General features: G+C 44.5%; 1 protein-coding gene, 1 long non-coding RNA gene and 1 pseudogene across 2 annotated transcripts; all 3 read right to left on the bottom strand.

Annotated features, from left to right (window-relative positions):
• Positions 1–2125: 2125 nt before the first annotated feature.
• Positions 2126–3566, bottom strand: LOC141042092 (disease resistance protein Pik-2-like). Its single transcript, XM_073509623.1, has 2 exons — positions 2803–3566; positions 2126–2279 (listed from the first exon to the last, which is right to left on the bottom strand). The coding sequence occupies exons 1-2, from the start codon at positions 3360–3362 to the stop codon at positions 2126–2128; spliced, it is 714 nt and encodes a 237-aa protein (XP_073365724.1). The 5' UTR covers positions 3363–3566.
• Positions 3567–11563: 7997 nt separating this feature from the next.
• On the bottom strand, positions 11564–13060 carry LOC141020636 (uncharacterized). Its single transcript, XR_012203325.1, has 3 exons — positions 12932–13060; positions 11787–11830; positions 11564–11699 (listed from the first exon to the last, which is right to left on the bottom strand). It is a non-coding gene; the product is annotated as an uncharacterized lncRNA (long non-coding RNA).
• A 259-nt stretch (positions 13061–13319) lies between these two features.
• Positions 13320–18736, bottom strand: LOC109765097 (putative disease resistance RPP13-like protein 1; annotated as a pseudogene).
• Between the last annotated feature and the right edge of the window lie 3495 nt (positions 18737–22231).

Genomic DNA, 22231 nt, shown 5'->3' with positions numbered 1-22231 from the left:
GATGGCGTGGTGGTGTTGGAGCAGCATGGTACTCCGGCAGGGCTTCGCCAAGCTTCGCGGGAGGAGGAGGTGTTGGGGAGGGGAGGGCTGCGCCTTGGATGTGGTGTGGCTGCCCTCCCACCCCCCCCCCCTCTATTTATAGGGGCAAGGGAGAGGGGGGCCGGCCCCCTCCAGATGGATCTAGAGGGGGGCGGCGGCCAAGGGGGGAGGCTTGCCCCCCAAGCCAAGGGGGGGCGCCCCCTTTAGGGTTTCCCCCAAACCCTAGGCGCATGGGCCCTAGGGGGGTTTGGCGCCCAGCCCACCTAGGGGCTGGTTCCCCTCTATATTCAGCCCATAGGGCCTTCCGGGGCAGGTGGACCCTCCCGGTGGACCCCCGGAACCCTTTCGGTGATCCCAGTACAATACCGATAGACCCCCGAACACTTCCGGCGACCGAATAAGGACTTCCCATATATAAATCTTCGTCTCCGGACCATTCTGGAACTCCTCGTGACGTCCGGGATCTCATCCGGGACTCCGAACAACATTCGGTAACCACGCACAAACTTTCCCTATAACCCTAGCGTCATCGAACCTTAAGTGTGTAGACCCTACGGGTTCGGGAGTCATGCAGACATGACCGAGACATCTCTCCGGCCAATAACCAACAGCGGGATCTGGATACCCATGTTGGCTCCCACATGTTCCACGATGATCTCATCGGATGAACCACGATGTCGAGGATTCAATCAATCCCGTATACAATTCCCTTTGTCAATCGGTACGTTACTTGCCCAAGATTCGATCGTCGGTATACCGATACCTTGTTCAATCTCGTTACGGAAAGTCTCTTTACTCGTTCCGTAACACATCATCCCGTGACCAACCCCTTAGTCACATTGAGCTCATTACGATGATGTCTTACCAAGTGGGTCCAGAGATACCTCTCCGTCATACGGAGTGACAAATCCCAGTCTCGATCCGTGCCAACCCAACAGATACTTTCGGGGATACCCGTAGTGTACCTTTATAGCCACCCAGTTATGTTGTGACGTTTGGCACACACAAAGCATTCCTACGGTATCCGGGAGTTGCACAATCTCATGGTCTAAGGAAATGATACTTGACATTAGAAAAGCTTTAGCAGACGAACTGTACGATCTTGTGCTATGCTTAGGATTGGGTCTTGTCCATCACATCATTCTCCTAATGATGTAATCCCGTTATCAATGACATCCAATGTCCATGGTCAGGAAACTGTAACCATCTATTGATCAACGAGCTAGTCAACTAGAGGCTCTATAGGGACATGTTGTGGTCTATGTATTCACACATGTATTACGATTTCCGGATAACACAATTATAGCATGAACAATAGACAATTATCATGAACAAGGAAATATAATAATAACCATTTTATTATTGCCTCTAGGGCATATTTCCAACAGTGGGTTCGATCTTACGGTGCTTGATCCCAGTGATAGAAAGGGAACCGACACGTATGTATCGTTCCTACTAAGGATAAAAAGACGAGATCTAATATCTGCCGCAACAGATAAATGGATCTTGTCTACATCATGTCATCGTTCTTATTGCATTACTCCGTTTTTCCATGAACTTAATACACTAGATGCATACTGGATAGCGGTCATGTGTGGAGTAATAGTAGTAGATGCAGGCAGGAGTCGGTCTACTAATCTTGGACGTCATGCCTATGTAATGATCATTGCCTGGATATCGTCATGATTATTTGAAGTTCTATCAATTGCCCAACAGTAATTTGTTTACCCGCCGTTTGCTATTTTTCTCGAGAGAAGTCACTAGTGAAACCTACGGCTCCCGGGTCTTCTTTCTCATATATTTGCCTTGCGATCTACTTTTTCTTTGCGTTTTTATTCAGATCTATTAAACCAAAAATATAAAAATACCTTGCTGCTCTTTATTTTATTTGCGATCTATTATTTCAATCTATTACAATTTTCTCCCGTCAACGTGCCTTTCTGGCGCCGTTACCCGAAAGGGATTGACAACCCCTTTAACACGTCGGGTTGCGAGTGGTTGTTATTTGTGTGCAGGGGCTGTTTACATTTTGTTGCTTGGTTCTCCTACTGGTTCGATACCTTGGTTTCATCACTGAGGGAAATACCTACCGTTGTGGTGCTACATCATCCTCTCCTCTTGGGGGAAATACCGACGTAGTCCTAGCAAACATCATCATAGCACAACTATTCTGAATCAAAGCAAGTTTGATTTCACTCCATGATTGTAGATTCCATATGTCATCAATAACAATAAGGTACCTATACATGCATTGTAATAAGTTAAGAACCATATTAGTAAATACATACAACCTAGTTAAGTGAAATATATCAATAAAAGTTAGGACTTCTCAAATATTTACATCAATAATTAACAGCAAGGTGCAGACATAATTCAGTTCATAGAGAGAAATGACAAGGATAAAATAAAAGTAAATGGAAGAAGACACCAAAAATAAGTTTCAAATTGAACTAAAGAATGCAATTATTTCTATATATTTCTTAAAATGTGTTATTTATCATCTTGTCTAGTACATTGCAAGCATGCACTGAACAATCACAATGAATTAAAGTACATAAAAGCTATATGTGAGAAAGCAAGGTGTGATTAGTACCTTTTTGTTTTGAAGGAACATTCTAAGTTCATCGATAAATTCTGTTCCATCTTGTAATGCTTGGTTCATGTAGGCATAGTTTTTGCTTATCAAGCTGATGTAGCATCTTTTTGAATATCATTATCATATCAGGATTTCAAGACACGGAAACAAAGGTTGTACAATCAAACCGTGGCTTGAGGTTGTCGTATACATCTTTAGCCAGAGTTGTCTTACCCAAGCCTCCAAATCCAGCAATAGAGACTATCTCCATTTGATCGTTGGCATCAGTCAACCTCTTGATTAACTCGTCCCTTGGCTCATTCATGCCAACAAGATCAGATACCTTGTTGTATAGAGCCAGTAGACTAGGATCGAGAGTTGTTGTTGTTGCAATAGCTACATTAGCACATACAACATGATCGACCTTGTACCTGTTATGTTGTTTGGCGACATAATTGACTTGGTTCTTGATGTCCTTTATCGTGTTGGCAATCTGATGACAAGCCTTCCACTTGGTGAACAAACCGAACATATTATCGCCAAGCCATTTGAGCTTGTTGGAGTTGGATACGGGATCAGAGCTCTCATCATTGACACGCACCAGGAACATGTCGACGATGTATTCCATCTTGTACGACAACTCCCTGACCTTCCCTGCCCAAATTTTGATGCCCTCCTCAAGCTCGTCTCGTGGCACCTCCACCACATTCTGAAGGGTAGCATGCATGATCTTCATCTCTTTCTCCATAGACTTGACTTATTCCTTGACACTCTTTTGTAGCTTGTACTCATTGAGGAGCTCGCCAAGCTTGGGGAGAAGGGAACCGATGGCCTCTGTTACAAGATCCATGAGTCTCTCTCTTGGTTGACAGGTATGAACTGGTTGTTGTGTGGCAGCTGCAGCATACAAGGTTGCCTTTTAGGGAGTCCAACCACACATTTTCTATAAATTACATACCCAAATGATAAGTGCCACACGTGTGGCATGAAGGACTCCAGCCCTGACGTTTTTAACAACTAAAGTTGTCATCCGAAAAGAAAAAACAAACCAATTTTTTAAAAACTTGCCATTCGAAAAGAAAGTTGCCATGTTTGACAACTAAAGTTATCATGCTCGCTTCACTAAACTTGCCATCAAAAACGTTCGGAGTTGCCATGTATTCATGCCACGCGTGTGGCACTTATCAGGGTCCATTAGATATATACTATGTAGCTAGTTGGAAGCACACATTCAACAAGCGGTGCGACATATAGTATGAAGTGCGCAAAAAGGTAATGATCAGTTTATCCTGACCAACTGCCTTCCACAAAGAGGCAATTCTCTTCCATATTCTAGATTTGAGTTCAATTTAGCCCACAAATAGCTCCAGTTTTATATTTTGGGTTTTGTTTTTATCTAGAACTCTGTAAACTGTATAAACCATGGATACATTAATTGAATCCAGACCATGTTTTAGGTCCAGCAGTCCAAGCGCTGGCCCATTTAAATCTCATCATGAGCACCCCTTGTTATGATTAACTAGAAGATACCCCGCGCGTTGCTGCGGAACATTGTAGCATGCATTGTATTATGATTAAATATGAAGATAAATGGTTTTGTAAGTAAAGCAACATGAAATTGTAGCCATGTAAGAATGGTATAAAGAAAGAAAACTGGAATTTGTGAACATCAGTGTGCAACATTCTGTCATGGACCCAGGACACAGATGACACTCGTACATAGCCAGTAGACATTGGTAATTGAATTCAAAATAAGGGATATTACACATACATATACATAGGCTATACCAAAATAAAAGTCACTGTGCCGCTTTGTCCATCCTTGTTAGATGTCATGATGGCGAGGAAGCTAAAGCTCTGGTGTGCCTAGAGGGAACTCGCCTCAGTGCAGGTCATGTGGTTTGCCCATAACCATTGAAAATGATTGCAGCTTGGTTATTTCTGTTCCAAAGAACAGAGGGCAGGACATGTCAACGATTGGTGCTATTTATTTCAGATCTGGCATTTTCGATCTGCAAATGTTTTCAGACCAGAAACTTTGTAGTCCATTAGATCGTGTCTTATGTTTGTGGGGCTGGTACTGCAGTTGTGTGGAGATCCTAGGAAGCCAAGTAGCCAACGTGTTACAGGCAGCCCCATCCATAAGTCCAGAGTTTTAGCAAGAGCAGCGTAGCAGGAATCCATGGAGCAAAAGCGGCCCAGAGACACCAAAAAGGCTACCAGTGTTCCAGTCTGGTCTGTTCTGTTGACAAAGTTGCTGCTCAGCACGCTCCAAAAACCAAAAAATAGCTCAGAGAGTTAGAGAGGGAGTTGTAATCACATCTCTAAACGTAAAGAAGAACAGAGAATACGTGTGTACGCCTAAACGTAAAGAAGAACAGAGAATACGTGTGTACGCCTAAACGTGCAATGTATCACATCCTTGGAATTCAGAAGGTTCAGGAGGGAACATTGGCAGTGCTCTGCAAGGAGTAGGACAGATCAGACGGAGCAGAAAACTCAGGGTCGACGAAGATGGAGCGCCCCGGCGGTGCCTTGGTCCAGTCGCCGAGCAGGCCGTGGCTATAGCCGTCGCCGAGCCGCTTGATGCACAAGATGTCCTCGGCGCTAAGGCGCGCCCATAGCGGCACGCCAGCGTGGACGAGGTTGAGAGAACGACCTCGGTGGCCACCACCCGCGGCTGCTACGTCGGGCCATATTGCGTTCGTGCCGACACATAGGGTTTGCGCCCAGGTCATATAGGAAATAGATCCTGAACGGCACAAGAGGTTCGGGGTGGAGAATATCCGGATCAGAGCCACAGCGCCGCTCGCCATCGCCGCCGGTTCTACCCCGGCCATTGGCCGCAAACCCTAAAGGACTCTTGGTTCTGCTGCATACGTCGCCGCGTGGGGTTTGTGTTGTTTCAGGAGAGATATAGATGGGGAAGACGGGGCGGCCGGCTTGATTCGATCGCACGAAGACGTTTCGATTGCAGGGCGGTTCGCTTCCGCTTCCGCGGGCCTTTCGCTTCCGCTACCGTCGTTTGAAACAGGAGGGGCGTGGAGCGGTTGCTCAAAAAAAAGGAGGGGCGTGTAGCGCGCGGGGTCAGACTCTTAGCTGCTGATCTGAGCGGTCTGTAGTCAATCAAACGGCTGAAAATGTTATGATGACGTGGACGCACGAGAACGCAGGAAAATCAGCTAGTGGGAGGCTTCTATTTAGATATAGTAAATTATACACCGTCCTTTAGATAAATATATTTAAGGTTCAATGTATTTAGCGAGACGGCCATCATCATACTCGCCAGAGGTAGTGTTGGCCAATGTAGTTAATTACGCATACTTGCTGGACGCGGCTTAGTGGGTGTATTTAGACGTCATCATATATACATCTTTGCCACTATTTAGTAAAGGTCGGCGTGCGATTTGGAACCAATTGCAGCATAATTTAATGGTGCGTCACCTTACCTCTTTGAGACTTCGAGATATGATCAGTCTAAAACCACAAACTAGATCCATCTGTAGTGCCAACTTGGTGTGCTCAAGTTGATCCAAGCATATATTTATTCATGTTACAATGACGTTTTTCTTCTCTGTCCTAGCTCAATGCACTCACTAACTTCCAAGTTGATTGGTTGAAGGGCTAGCCCGTTCCTTTATATATTAGCCACGCTTTGGCGTGTAAGGTTAGCTAGCTAGTTGCTGATGTCGTCACGCTGAATTATATGTTGCAACTTGTGAAAACATAATGCACTAAACCAGCAGGTGAAATGGCAACGGCTACTTATAAAATATGTACACCATGACAGAGGCATCTACATGATTATATGTGCAGCTCGCCACCAAAACTAACCATATACGTTTTTACATCACACTGGTATTATGCACTTATACTACGGAGAGCATAACTAGTTATAGATCGATTATATGTGGTGCGGAGGATGCACGCCATACATTCACCTGGCCCTCTAACCTGACATAGATTTACAGTTTTGTACCACATATTACTCTAGGAAATTGGCAACCGACTCTCTCGTTGTCCCCCTTGCTTGGCTCTTCCACATACATAATGCATGTGTTATTAAAGTTGTATCTTAGATGGTGAAATTTGTATCGTGGACGGTTGCACCGTGCAACCATCTAAGATAGTTGACTCAAGTTTCTGAACACTGTCTAAGATTAATTTTTAAATTTGAAAAGGCGACATTGCGGAGCACTAGAATGGCCATGCAATTGTTCGCCGAGTCATGCCGTAATAACCCACGCTTCAGCCCATAACCTCAACATACATTCCACCATGACTTCCTTCATTCCCACCATTAACATTGTGGGGTCGTTGACCCGGCGCCAGACCTGGCAGAGGTCTTAGATGTTGCCTAGCCTCTCGAACAACATAACGTCAATTAGGGCATTTGGGTAGATGTGCTCCCGCGTGATGTTTCTCTGAATGTCACTCAATGTTGTTAATGAGTCGTTTTGCTAAAGAGGTGGTGGTGCTTTCCTACCACCAGCCACCACAATACCGATGTGGCTACCAATATGGTACCAATGATGGACGACGATGGGGACATCCAAGGGGGGGAGTAGGTTTTCGGCCCTTGGAAGAGGGTGGAAGTTCTCAGTTGAGGGCATAAAACCTTGTCAGTTTAATTTACAAAAATTATCTTGGGTAACTTAAGGAGGCTTTCAAGAAAAGGCCCCCACGAGTGTACTGTCTCGCATCATGTTACTGATAACGGTTTTGTTGAACTGTCTCGGATGACGGTCTATCATCTGAGTTTTATAGTACCAAGGATGCACTACATACAATGAAGGGTAAGATAATGTGAATACTAGTTAGGTTGATGTCCTTTTTTTGCAAAAAATTACGATTTCATTGGCTTAATCTCATCATGTTATGCAAACAACAATCTTTTCTAAGATTCGGTGGTTAGACTTAGCTCTGTCCATGACCAAGTGTGCATGGAGATAGTCTACCAAAAATATACATAGAAGTTGTATCTAAGGCACAAGTTATGGGAGCAGATCACCTGCGCACTTGCTAGTTGCTACTTGCTAGCCATACCCTTCAGCAATGCCCAATCAGATGCAATGCTGAGAATGGAATCTCGGCACAGAAGGTCGCATAGCAAAGTACAAATTCAAATGTTACTGAGTGTTGTCTTGATTCGACTGTATTTCTACTTTCCATCTTTAATTAGGGTGTGGTCTCCCTCTGTTCCACAAATGGTAGCATTTTAGCTTTCAAAATATTTGTTGACTCATTATAGAAACTGGGTGGCTTCTTTTCTCATCTTTTTATCCAAAGCTTTCTACAAGGCCTATCCAATAGATGGTCCAAATGTAAAAGTAACTAACTTTTGGACCATCTGAGGCCAAAAACGCAGCTCCAACAGACGGTTCATATGTAAAAAAATTGGACCGCGGTCTTTTCGTGATGTAAAATACAACACCTCGCGGTGCAAATTTACATGTGCATCTAGTCCAAAACCAGCCGCCGCCCGCGAACGCCCAACCGCCACTTAATTTCCTTTCTCGCCCGCCCGCCCGCCCGCGACCTCCCGCCCGTTCGCCGCGCCCTGCCGCCGCCCCGCCGCAGGCCGCCCGCATCAAATCCGGCGCCGCCTCACGCTCGTTCGCTGCGGCCGCCCGTCCCGCTCACCTCCTGCCCAGCCACCGCAGCCCCGCCTCCCCTGCCTCGCGTGGCCACGCCATGGCCGTGCCTGTCGCGAGCTCCTGGCCGCTCAGCCGCGCCCGCCTTCGCCAGCTCGCGCAGTCCGCGGGCGCGACACCGCGCCCCTGCTGCGCTCCAGCCGCTCCCGCCCGGCCACTTCGCCGCCTCCGCTGCCTCGCCCGTGCCGCACTGGCCTCTGGCATCGCCGGCCTCCCGCCGACGCAGCCCTGCAGCCACCCGTACGCCATGGCCGGCCCCTGCCTACTGCTGCTGCTGCCTTGCTACTGCTGCCGCTAGCCGTTGCCGCCGGCTGCTGCTACTGCTGGCCATGGCCGAGCGGCCGTGCGTGTGTGTATGTGTGTTGTGCGTGCGTGCAGTGTGTGTGTGCGTGCAGTGTGTGTGTGCGCTGAGTGTGTGGCCGCGCCCACCTCTGGCCTCGCCGCGCCGCCGCTGCCGCTCTGCCCGCTGCACTCTGCTGCTGCACCTCTGCTACAGCAATGTTCAGTTACTGTAGCAGTAGCCAGCTTTGCAACTATTACATTGACTAGCCCTCTTGACAGCCCCTAAACTGCGGTTAAACAGTTGTTAACATGAGTGAAAATAATATGAGTAGAAAGTATACATGACAAAGTCCATTTTATCCCACTGGACCAAATCCTTTTGATGCATGGATTAAATCCTACAAAAATCACAAAATGCTAAGTTCTGCTAAGTGAAAAGCAGAAAACAGCTTTATTTTCATAGCTACTTTAGTGCTGTTGATGACCAAGCAAATGAGCTCTAATATGGATGTAATTGGTACTAACATGTAGATCACAGAAAAATGCTCCAAATTGATATAAGGCACAAAATCATAGGAGGTATAGAACAATAGTTGTAGCATTTTGAAAACAGCTAAGTGATGTTTAAAACTGGCGAATTCTCAGACTTAGCAAAATTTCAGGAATTTCAGGAATTTACATCTTCATTTTGGACCATCTATTGGAGTTGCTCTTTTGGACCATCAATTTGGACCATCTGTTGGAGTTGAGCTTTTTTCGGAGCTCCAAAACGCACTTTTTGGCGGTCCAAAGTTTACATCTCCGGTTTTGGACTGCCAAATTTTGGACCATCTATTGGAGATGCTCTAGTTTTAGCTAAGCTATGATGGTGTTAGGCAAAGTTGTGCTAATTCAACACTTTGGTGGGTCTATGCGGGACGCCGCTCTGCACCCCTACTAGTATCTCAACACAGGTGCCTCGAGCTCGACGAGAACATCTCCAGCAACGTCAAATTCAGTGATGACCCCACCGTGGACATCCACCCCTATCGACTCGTTCGACGGCGCGGGTTGAGTGTCGCCCACTGCACTGCTGAGAAACCAGGAAAGGCAGTAGAGGAGGTCGCGAGCTGAGCAGACTATTGAGGAAGCCAAACGAGTTGCGGTGTTGGTTGTCTGAGACTCCTTTAGTTCCCGGCAGGTTCATATATAGATGTCCATATTCCTAATGAAATGGAGATCGTCACCAACTGAATTGCTGTACCTTCCTCGGTTTTTCATGGACATGGCCAGCTGCCAATCCACACCTGACACCATCAAAGTTATTCATCAGTGAAATTCATCCTACTTAGGATAGATGCGCGTTGCAAGCTCCAGACTAACAAGGTATATTATTATTCAAATAAGCTCCTAATTCGCTCTGCTTATAAGATGATGAAGATGTTAACGGGAGCCCTAGAGAAATGTCAGATTCATAGCATGTAATTTTATACTGTCGCTGCAGTGACATAGTTTTTTTTTCATTTCTACGAGCAAACTTCTTTTGCAACTTGACTTTATTTTTTCTACTGTGCAATATAACTTGGCCGAAAGCTGAAACAAATGTCCACCATGTAAAAGCAAGCAAATACATGATTAATTGTAAGATAAGGTACGGCGGATGAATCAGAAAAGATGCCTCGCGTGTTAATGAAGTTGATGATAATCAAACAACAAACAGAACGTACCTGAAATGGTAGAACCAGGCAACCAGCAAATCAATGGGCAGTTCTGGTTGACCACAGATTCCAAATGCAGTATGTAGCATGATAACATTAAGCATCTATGTGAGGTTGGTTCCAGTGATCTGCTGCGGGGGGTTTACTGAATAACAAACCTAGAGCAAAATAGCAATTGTTCAGCAACAAACCTAGTGCTAACTGCCATCCTCTTTTCACAGTGAAACTGCGTCATGAGACAGATGGTGCAGTAACTAGTAGATTTATTTTTCTCCTAACATTTTGGCATCATATGTCATGCTGAACAGTCAACTACAGATAGAAAATTCGGGCCAATTTAGTGCTTAACAGAGGGGAATGACAGAATAATAAATTGTGCGTGGGAGCAAGAGCATTGGTGCATTACAGTGGTTCTAGTAAACAGCATTTTTTTAATTGAAACATGCAGGAGAGCCTAGTTAACAGCATTGGTAAGGTAAGGCGGGTGAATCAGAAAAGATGCCTCGCGTGTTAATGAAGTTGATGATAATCAAACAACAAACAGAATGTACCTGAAATGGTAGAGTCAGGCAACCAGTAAATCAGTCTTGGTTGAACGCAGATTCCAAATGCAGTGATGTAGCATGATAACATTAAGCATCCTATGTGAGGTTGGTTCCAGCAATCTGCTGTGTAGTTTTACTGAGAAAAATATCAATACTTCAGCAACAAACCTAGTGCAACTGCCAGCCTTTTTTCACAGGGAAACCGCATCATGAGACAGATGGTAGAAACTAGCATAACTTTTATGTTTCTCCTACATTTTAAAATAATCCCATGCTAAACAGTCAGCTACAAATAGAAAATACGATCCAAAATGCTTAATAGAGGAATGGATAGAACAAAATATTGCTTGTGAGAGCGAGAGAATTAGTGCATCACGATGTTTCTAGTTAACAGCATTTTTTGGGTTGAACCATGCAAGAGAACCTAGTTAACAGCACTGATAAGTGCTGATCAGAATAAGCATGGGAGGGTGATTACTGGAACTGGATAAGATGAGAGACATATTTAGGTAGCAGAAAACATACTTGGATCTTTTCATCAGTTAATCAGAAAGTAAACAAGAAGAAATAATATCGCAAAACACTACAGCATGGAGCCACTGACAAAAAAAGAGATGAAAAAAAACATACCGCATGGTAGCTCACGGCCAGTTGATATAGCATAGCTCACAGCCAGCCAGCAACTACAAGACACAAAAATGAGGGAAAGGGCATAATGCCCCTGATTAAACAGAAAGTGTTGCCACTTTCAACATGGTGTCCCTGGTCCATCCACCATGCAACTAGAGTAGCTTGTGGAAAGCCAGATGGGTATATGGCACTTGCACAATGTGCTGGTGACAGGGAGCACAAATGTGCTGGCAACAGGGAGCGCATAAATATGTATAACATCTCGGGTGGCTGCAGTCTGCAGAGAGATGAAATACTTTTAGCAAGAAGATGGTGAGCATGTTAACTAACTATGTAGGAGACCGTCACCGACTGATTCCTGTACCTCCTTCGGTTTTTCATGGACATTGCCCACCTTCCAATCCACACCTGACGCCATCAAAGTTATTCATCATTAAATCCATCCTACTTAGATTAGATGAGTGCTACAGGCTCCAGACTAAAAAAGGTAAAGAATTAATCAATAAGCTCCTAATTCATTCTTCTTATAGGATGATGAAGATGCTAACATGAGCCCTGGAGTGATGTCAGATTCATAACACAATTTTATACAGTTTTGTGCCATGGAAAGTTTTTTATTTTCATTTTTACGAGCAAACTTCTTTTTGAACTCCACTTCTTTTGTTACTATAACAATAAATTGGAAAAAAGCATAAACAAATGCTTACCATATATATAAAAGCAGGCAAATACATGAACGAATGTAAGGCACGGCAGATGAATCATAAAATGGGAATTCCCAAAAATTGTGCCTTGCATTTAATCAGAGTGATGATAATCTAACAATAAACAAAATGTACCAGAAATGGTAGAGCCAGGCAACCAGCAAACTAAAGTGTAGTCATCATTCATCAGGTAATCCTGGTTTACCGAAGATTCTAAATACCGTGATGTAACATGATAACATTAAGCATCCCATGTGAGGTTCGTTCCAGCGATCCTTACTGAATAATGAACCTAGAGCAAAATAACAATACTTCAGCAACAAACCTAGTCTAACTGCCATCCTTCTCTCACAGTGAAATCACATCATGAGACAGATGGTAGTAACTAGTAGATTCTATGTTTCTCCTACATCTAAAATCATATCTCATGCTGAACAGTCAACTACAAATAGATAATATAATACAAGCCAATTTAATGCTTAACAGAGGAAAGGGTGGAATGATAAATTGTCTGAGAGCAAGAACATTAGTGCATTACGATGTTTCAGTTAACAGCAAAAAAAATTATCGAACCATGCAGGAGAACCTATAGTTAACAGCATTGATATGTGCTAATCAGAAAAGGCACAGGCAATAATTAATAGTACTGGACAAGCTGGGATACATAGTTATGTAGCAGAAAACAGATTTGAATATTTTCATCACTCAATCTGAAAGTAATCAAGAAGGAATAATATCACCAACTGCAGCTATGAGCCATTGACAAAGCTCATCAGGATAAAAATAGACAAAAGGAAAAATATACCATGTAACGCTTGCTATAGCATAGCTCACGGTCAGCCACCAACCAGAAGAGTGACAGGAATAAGCTGAAGGTCATAATGCCTCTGATAAAGAAAAAGGACTTGCCACTTTCAACCTATGATTTCCTGCGTTCATCCACCATGCAGCTGGAGTAGCTTGTGGAAAGCCAGATGGGTATATGCAGAAATATGACCTTGCGAGTGCAGAAATATGTACAATATCTCAGGTGGCAGGTGGCTGCAGTCTGCAGAGAGATGAATAACCTTTAGCAAGAAGAGGGTGAGCATGTAAACAAATTCTGTAGGCAAAATGCTCCGAAGGTGTACCTCAGAAGTAAACGCTGGTGATTAATTCACAGACTGACGATCAATCATGACCTTTAGCTTCTCCGTTGCTACAATTCTGCAGTGCATACCTAACTCCTCACTGCAATTGGATAACTGAAGGTATCTGAGTGAAGGTGGGAGGCCCATGTCTGGCAGCCTTCTGATGCACTTACAATGCATGATAGATAATGTCTCAAGGGAGGTCAAGGTATGTAAGTTTGCAGGAAGTAATGAGAGATTTGGGCACATGCACAATCGAAGTTCTTGCAGGGAGTTCAGAAGCTGTAATGCTCTCTCTTGTTCCTCTGTTAACCTCACTAAGCTCTTTCCCTGTTTACCACCCCAAGAATTGAACTCTAGGTGTGTTAGAGATGTGAGCTGTTTGCAGAAGGGCATGGAAATGACAGATGCGTCATCAATCTCAAGAGTTTCCAGTCCAGACCAGATCTCAGAGGCCCCTTGCTGCTGCGACACAAGCTTCAACCAGGAAACTAGGCCAGGGGAGTTAAATACTTTCAAGGATGTCAGGTTTACACAGAACTGGAGGCCCTCGATCGACGCAAGCAAGTCGCAGTCTCCAATTTCCAACTCTTTCACTGCCGTGCAGCATCCCAGCTGTAGAGACGTCAATTCTGGACTTCTCTGTATTGCTAGACTGGTCATGGCAGAAAGGCAGGACAGAAGATGGGACTGGACCCTATCTGTGAGATTCCAGATATAAAGTTCTTCAAGTGATGGAGGAAGCAGCTGAATTTGGTTGCTGCACTGTTCTTGCTCCTGCAGTTCGACAACCCATGCACAAGACAGCTCGGGATTCATCTCCATCGCCAAGCTTCGAAGGGAGCTGAGAAACTGGAAGCCCTCCAGTACAGCCAGCCCGACACGCCCCGTGATTTCCAGCTGCTTTAGGGCCGTACAGGAATGCAGCTGGACAGACTTCAAACATGGGCCATCACGTAGACTTAACTTTTTGAGGTGGAGAAGGCCTTGAGGAGTGAAGGAATGCAAGTTTTCTGGGAGAGAAGTGATACTAAGGTCTTCAAGTGATGGTGGGAGTAATCCAACTTCCATGGCACCATCATCTTTTGTTTCACCCACCAACGATGAGACCAGCTTGGGACAACCTTGAAGGACTAGCTCCGTAAGAGAGGTGAATCCTGCGAAGTCTCTCTTACCCCCACAGAACTCCAGATCCCAGCTTTCCTTAATCCATAATTTCTTGAGAGAACATACGAGATTATATGGCAGTTTTAGTTCCTGTTCATCTTGGGCTGAAGTCATCACTGCATAAGCCAAACTGCTGGTTCCTTCCGCTTCTCTAGGTTGACCGATTGATAGAAACTTTATCTGTGGACAGTTCCTTAATTGCAAGTTCTCAAGGGACTTCGAATGTGAAACCATTTGTGTTAGCCACCTCCCTGTTACTCCACATGTTTTAATGTTGACAGATTTGAGAGATGGAAGGACAAGGCTGCATGCAGGTGTGCTGTTTTCCTGGGCAATCTCTGACATGATGTTTGACTTGGTAAAAATATGGCAGTCGTGTATACTTAAATGCTCTAAAGCGAATAACTGGTTGAATTCACTTGAAAGAGAGACCAGATTTTGACAATTTTTTATTTCCAATGATGTTATGCCCCTAAGATTATCAAATGCCAAGATGCTATCATCCAGAACACACAACTGATTAGATTCGATAGTGAAACGTCTCCAGTTTATCCTCATTGTTGGAAGTGTAGAAACCTCCCTGATGGACAACTCAGAAATTAGAGCAGAAGGCGGAAGAGGATGCGGCACAATCAAACGAGGGCAATTGTGGATGGTGAGTCTACGGAGGTTAGATGTCCACTCCTTTGGATCTCCGTGGGAAGGTAAAAATTGCAGAGGTGGAGAAGTCGTTAGACTGCTGCAAAATTCCAGGCTTGGCATTTTAGCCAACACCAACTTCTCCAGAGAAGGAACTGACACTCTGACAACATGCAGGTCCATCAACTCCAACTCCTTTAGCGCCTCCATTTCTCTTAGTGGAAGGATTTCCCAGTTGCTGCAACATCATTTATCAATGTAAGTGTGCAAGAATTTGCAAATGTCTTGAACAAGAAAAATTGGAGAGAAAAAATTTACTTCATTATATGAGGACACTGCCCGATGGAGAGTTTGCTGAGAGACGGAAACCATGACTTCTGCTCAGCTTCGAAAGAAGAGTAACTCTTGAAAAGAGTGAACTCATTCAGTTGAGGGCAATTCTTGATCATCAAAACCCTTAGATGGGAGGTCAATTCCATTCCATAAGAACCGATACATTTTTCCAATTTTGGCATCTCAATCAAGATCAACTCTTCCAAAGAAGGAACTGAGATTTCCATTATATTCAACATCCTGATCAATGTTAGTTTCCTAAGGGAAGGCATTTCAATAGATCGAAGAATTTTCCATTCCCTGCAATTCTCTAGATGAAGTATCTGCAGTGAGGTAACTGAGAAAGTACTGGAAAGCCAGGTTGGGGAGGTAACACCACCATATCCAGTTATTTCTAGATTTTTGAGGTTTTGATGTGGTTGAAGACCATCAAGCACATCTTTCACAGCCTCAGGTTGAAGATTCATGCTACTATTCTCCCATGATAACGACAATTTGTCTAGATACTCTTTGTCTATCAGCCTGGCCCCCCTCGCCTCTTCTTTAGTCTTCGCATTTTCAAGTTGAGAAATTCCAAGTAATACAAGCTTATTCATGGACTGAAGTTGTCCTATCTGAAACCTGCCAACATTTTGAACCTTGAATTTTAACTCCTGGAGAGAGGTCATGTTGCCGACACAATCTATTGCATGGTGCACTTTCTCATGAGCAATAAGATGGCGCAGATTAACAAGATTATTCATATCAGCAGGTACATCAAGATAGCCTGAAATGCCCACATCCAGTACTTGAAGGTGATAACAACTTGTCAAAGCTTGACAAAATGCAGGGTTGTTGACTCCGTATGCCATTATATAACGAAGATGGAACAGATTTAACAAGCTGTTTGTAGAGCCGATATCAACACCTGACACACTTAGGAACCTTAAACATTTAGCCCTCTTGCATAAAGTACGCAAGGACCCTAATAATGTATGCTGCTTTGCCCAAACAACATCAAGGTCCTCAATTTGTGCCAAGAACTAACCTTCTGAAGTATTTTGTCAAACTTCTCACTAGAATTGTTGCCATGTTCATCTTCCTCAAAATCAGTAGTTATGATAGACAAATGCCGAACAGTTGCTTGAATTGATTCAGATTTCAATCCATCAATAGTAGCACACTCATTTGCTGAAACCGTCCCAGCCAGTACGTGCATTAGGTCATGCATAATATAGTGTGAGCCATCCTTTTGGAAGAAGCCCAAATCCACTAATCTTTCCAAATATGCGTGCCCTGTTTCCTCCAATCTTATGGTAGGATCTTTGCGCTGCACAAAATTTTGTGATATCCAAGCATGGACCAATTCTTTCCCATTAAATTGGTAGTCCTCTGGAAACAAAGAGCAATATGAGAAACAGCGCTGAAGGTGGACTGGTAGATGATCATAACTGAGCTTCAAGATGGGTAAAATATCATCATCATATTCTTGAAGAGATTTCCATTTGTCCCGAACTGCCGTCCAGTGCTGATAGCTAACATCTGTGCTCAGAAGTGCACCAACACTTCGTGCAGCTAGTGGGCAGCCTTTTAGCACTTTAGCAATTTGTTTCCCAATAAATTGTAAACTAGGATGGTGCTTGCAGTTGACATTGCGAAATGCACATGCCTTGAAGAACAGCCAAAACTCCTTTTCATCCAGACCACTCAATGTGATTTCACCCATAGTTCCTATCATTTTTGCCACTGATTTTGTTCTAGTTGTTGCTAGTACCATGCAACCGTTTGCTTGGTTACTTTTCAATGGAGCCAAGAGTTTAATCATCCACTCCTGTCCTTGTCTTCCCACATATCATCCAATACAAGCAGAAATCTTTTGTTTCTAATATTTTCCAAAAGGATCTCCTGCAATTTATTCAAGCTGCTTTTTTTCTCATACGGTCTATCTTCACATACATGCTCTAGGATCTGAATTGTTAGCCCCACTATATCGAAGTTAGTGGATACACAGACCCACATTTGCAAATCAAAATGATCTTTAATTCTTTTATCATGGTATACATATCTAGCAAGCGTCGTCTTCCCAATACCACCAATGCCAACCACTGGAAAAACATTCAGATCACTAGATCCCCCCTTTATCAACTGAGCTATTATATCGTCCCTTTCTGCATCCCTTCCGTACATCTGACATTCAGTTGAAAGAGAAGTTGTCATGCAAGTATTCCTTGAAATATTCTGACACTTACTTGATGTTGCAATGGGGCGCAAGATCTCAAGCTGAAGAGCCCCCTGCACAGAATTGCCATTACTGCGTAGAAGATTCACTATTACATTGATCCTCTTAGAAATGCTATCTTTCATCTCAAAAGGCAGCATGTTACAATGAGCTGGCCCCTCCTCTTCACGTTTCCTTTTTCTGCCGCGTGAGATCCAATCTGTTATTTGGCTTGTGGTGCTGCGTACTAATTTAACAACAGAAGATAGAGGGGATGAGGACACATAGCTTTCCTCAGGCTTAGTGCCAGTAGGAGCACTACAACCTTTCCCTGCATAAGAGAACACTCAGTTATTTGGGGACAAGCAAACGAAAGCCACTTAAGTAAAAGCAAATATCATCGTGTAAGTACTGATAATTAATAAAAGTAACAAAAGCTGAATCATTAAAAAAATCAAAATTAAGCAAGAGATAATCTGAGTGGTGGTGACTACGATATTCAGCTGCTCTTGGTTACATATTACACCTATATAAAAGAAACTGAAAGCAATAAAAATGGAAGAAGAGAGGCGAGTGAATCACCTTTTTCGATCTGTTGCTGGAGTCGGTAATAGTCGAGCTCGTCCATCACGTCCTCTGAGTCATAAAGCAGTTCTTTGAGATCAGCCAGTGACTGGGCCAGAGGCATGTTGTCAATCCTCCTTCCCCTGGCAGCAGCAAGAACCATCTCCACATACCTCATCTCAAATTTGAGCTTCTTCACATCTTCAGCAAGCCCGATTTCATGAGTCCATGCTTCCATCTGTCCAGTGAAGAAGCTCCCAAGGATGCTTTCCACCAGCCATCCTATTGCTGCGTCAACAACCGTGCCAAGCAAGCCTGACATCTCTCCCGGCACACCTAAGGCACCACAACAACGGCAAGAGCAAAAGCAGGAATATGCATTGGACCTAGCAGGCTTGAATATGTAGACAGTGGACGCACCAAACCACCTAAGACATAGTACGACGCATATTTTATTGAATAAATGGTACATGCAGTGCAGGAGAAAGCATCATTTATATCGCCAGGCTTAAACTAGATCCTCGTTGAGATGCTTGATTATTTCTCATACGTATGTACAACCTTGTATGTATCGACATATTTTGGCATATGTACAGCTGCTGAAACTATGTAAAATCTCCCACAGTAGTCGGAGGGGGGAAACAAAAATTCCTCCAATCTAAGACAAAGCAGAGGCGTCTATTCCAAGGAATTTACAAAGTGCTATGCTGTGTAGGATATTTTTCCAAATTCCCAACGTAGTAGGAAACGATAACCAGACGACACATTCAGTTGTTGAATTTCGCCAGGGAGGTAACATGTGATGCCAGATCACCAGCGGCACTTTACCTGTGGGTCGACCAGCTCGGAGCTGAAATGAGCATGGGTCGTCAGGGGCTCAGGGCCAGGGGCAGGGGAGCCCCGTGGGGGCGATGAGCCAGTCAATCATTTGAGAAAATGCTCGGGTGGAGACTGCCGAGTGCCGACGTTGATGCCTGCCGCGCGTGGATCCTGCATAGACCCGGCGCAGGTTCTCCGGCGTGGCATTTCCCCGAACACATCAAGGGCGCAGACGCACCGAACGGCCGCGCGGCGCCAGCGTGGGCGGGATGCGGTGAGGCGCGCGCTCTTCCGCACGCCGCTTGCGGCATGAGTGGCGCGATGGCGGGCGGGTGGAACGGCGGGGAAGCGCGCGAAGGGAGTCTGACTCCGGGGACGAGAAGGCAGCGGCGCCGAGGGCCGAGGCCGTCGTGACTGAACATGGGCTGGAGTTTTTTTTTTTCGATGATGCACCAATGATGGACGACGATGAGGACATCTAATAGCATCTTTAGCAGATCCCGTAAAATGGGCCAACCAGAATAATAACCATTGATTTAGCGGATGAGGCCGTTTTCTCGGCCCCAGATAGATTCCACAGAATCGGCCATCCCGTATTTTTTTCGGGATCATGCAAAGTATGGGCCATTTCCGTCATATCTACGAGAGTCGCCCCTCTTTTTGTAGTTTCATGTATCCTTGCACGAAGGCCATTTTCGCCTCACTCGCCACCGCCGCATATCCCCGCCAGTTCCTGGTGCCCCCAGCTGCCCCGCGTCGTCCATTAGCTCCGCCGCGTCGCATCTATTCCACCAGATTTGGAGGCCGAGTGTGCCCATTTGTTTCCGCGGGGTAGTGGCCGCCGCCGGCGCCATGGATCCGCCCTGAAGCTTGGCGCGCGGTCTTGTAGCCGACAGATTCCAGTTGTTTCCGGCGCCGGTGGGCCACGGAATCGCTCGAGGGGTAGCAGCACGCGCCGGAGGAAGGGGTTTCGGCCGGCTCTGCTTCGGCCGGAGGGGAAGAAGATAGAGGCGGCCGGCTTTGCTTTGGCCGATAGGGGAGAAGAAAGGGGCGGGCGACTTTGCCTCGAGGGAAGGTATGTTCAATGCCTGCCAACTATTTTGATTCAATTTCGACCAATGAGATCCGGGAGAAATTCACGGGCGTGCATTTTTTTAGATGGATTGGAGTTCGCCGTCGTCGGATGATTCAGACATAGAAAAGATTATCCTAGATTCAACAGCCTAGTGTTGTTGCATCTTGTGGACATATCCGGCTCACCTATTCCGTAGGCGATACCGAATGTGTAGGCCTCTTTTCGCTCGCATCATTGAAGCTTGCGAGCAAATTTGTCGTTTTTCACTCGACGTAGGAATTTCGCCGGTTTGCTTGGGTTTAGTGCATATAAAAAATATCAGCGGCGATGAGAGTGGTTGCATAAGGGGTTCCCGCCAACTATGCTGATGAATATCTTCGCATTGGAGAAGGTACCACCATCAAATGCGCCCAGGTCTTTGCGAAGACAATGATCCGGTTTTTTGGCCCGGAGTACCTTCGAGCTTGATACGTCTCCAACGTATCTGTATTTTTTTATTGTTCCATTCTATTATAGTATCAATTTTGGATGTTTATTATGCAATTATATATCATTTTTGGGACTAACCTATTAACCTAGTGCCCAGTGTCAGTTGCTATTTTTTGCTTGTTTTTGGCTTTTCAGAATGTCAGTATCAAGCGGAGTCCAAACGCTGCGAAACTTTTTGATGATTTTTTTCTGGACCATAAGGGACCCTAGAAGCTTCAGGAGGAGACCTGAAGTGCCACGAGGCAGCGACAAGCCTACCAGGCGCGCCCCAGGGGGGCGCCCCGTAGGCTTGTGGGCCCCTCGTGGCACCTCCTGGCCTTATTACAACTCTATAAATTCCCACATATTCCAAATACATCGGAGAGCCACCCGAAACATTTTTTCCGCTACCGCAAGTTTCTGTTCCTTCGAGATCCCATCTGGAGGCCTTCTCTGATACTCTGCCGGAGGGGGAATCGACCACAGAGGGCTCCTTGTTACCCTTCCGATGATGCGTGAGTAGTTTACCACAGACATACGGGTCCATAGCTAATAGTTACTCCCTTCGTTCCAAAATAGATGACCCAACTTTGTACTAAAGTTAGTACAAAGTTGAATCATCTATTTGGGAACGGAGGGAGTAGATGACTTCTTCTCTCTCTTTGATCTTCAATACAATGTTCTTGGAGTTCTATTCGATGTAATCTTCTTTTGCAGTGTGTTTGTTGGGATCCGGTGAATTGTGGGTTTATGATTAGATTTTTCATGAATATTATTTAAGTCTTTTTCTGAATTCTTATATGCATGATTATTATATTTTTGTATTTCTCTCTGATCTATTGATTTGGTTTGGCCAACTAGATTGATTTGTCTTGCAATGGGAGAGGTGCTTTATGATGGGTTCAATCTTGCGGTGCTCAATCCCAGAAGAGGACATGACACATATTTGTATTGTTGTCATTAAGGATAAAACAATGGGGTTTATTCATATTGATTGAGTTTTCCATTGCTTGAGGTCTTGCAATGGTAGGGGTGCTTTGTAATGGGTCCGATCTTGCTTCTGAGTGATTTCTTATCCCAGAAGTGAGCGGTGCACAAAAAGTTTGCCGAAAGGATATTGAGAGGGCATTTGGTGTGTTGCAAGCTCGATTTGCCATTGTTTGAGGTCCCGCTCACTTCTGAGATAAGAAATGCCTCAGAAACATCATGACTGCTTGTGTAACTTTACACAACATGATCATCAAGGATGTGAGGGATTTGGACTGGGAGTTTTATTATGACAATGTTGGTAGCCATGTGAAGCCTACTAGGGAGGCAGATGAGATCACTGCATTTCTTGACACCTACCGGAAGATCGAGAACAGTGCTTCACACTACCAACTCCGGGATGATCTTATTGAGCATCACCGGCAACTCTATGGGAGATAGATTCCCATTTTTATACATATGTATTTGTGTGTGATTTGAACAATTTGGTGTTGTAATAATTATTCCCTCCATTTTTATTTACTCCGCATATTAGAGTTGACTGAAGTCAAATTTTCTAAAGTTTGACCAAGTTTATAGAAAAGAATATAAATATTTATCATAACAAATCTATATGATGTGGAAGTACATTCAATAATGAATCTAATGGTATTTATTTGTTATTGTATATGTTAATATTTTTGTATATAAACTTTGTCAAAGTTTATAAAGCTTCACTTTGACCAA

The sequence above is a fragment of the Aegilops tauschii genome, chromosome 2 (assembly GCF_002575655.3).
Source record: "Aegilops tauschii subsp. strangulata cultivar AL8/78 chromosome 2, Aet v6.0, whole genome shotgun sequence".
NCBI classification, from domain to species: Eukaryota; Viridiplantae; Streptophyta; class Magnoliopsida; order Poales; family Poaceae; genus Aegilops; species Aegilops tauschii.
This window is presented reverse-complemented; position numbering and strand designations above follow the sequence as displayed.

What these genes read in the sequence shown, in the direction of transcription:
- LOC141042092 (XM_073509623.1), bottom strand. Translation starts at nt 3,362, where the DNA reads ATGGAGAAAGAGATGAAGATCATGCATGCTACCCTTCAGAATGTGGTG. An exon ending in TACGACAACCTCAAGCCACG is followed by an intron (nt 2,280 to 2,802) that starts GTTTGATTGTAC and finishes ATGCATGTATAG; the next exon opens with GTACCTTATTGTTATTGATG.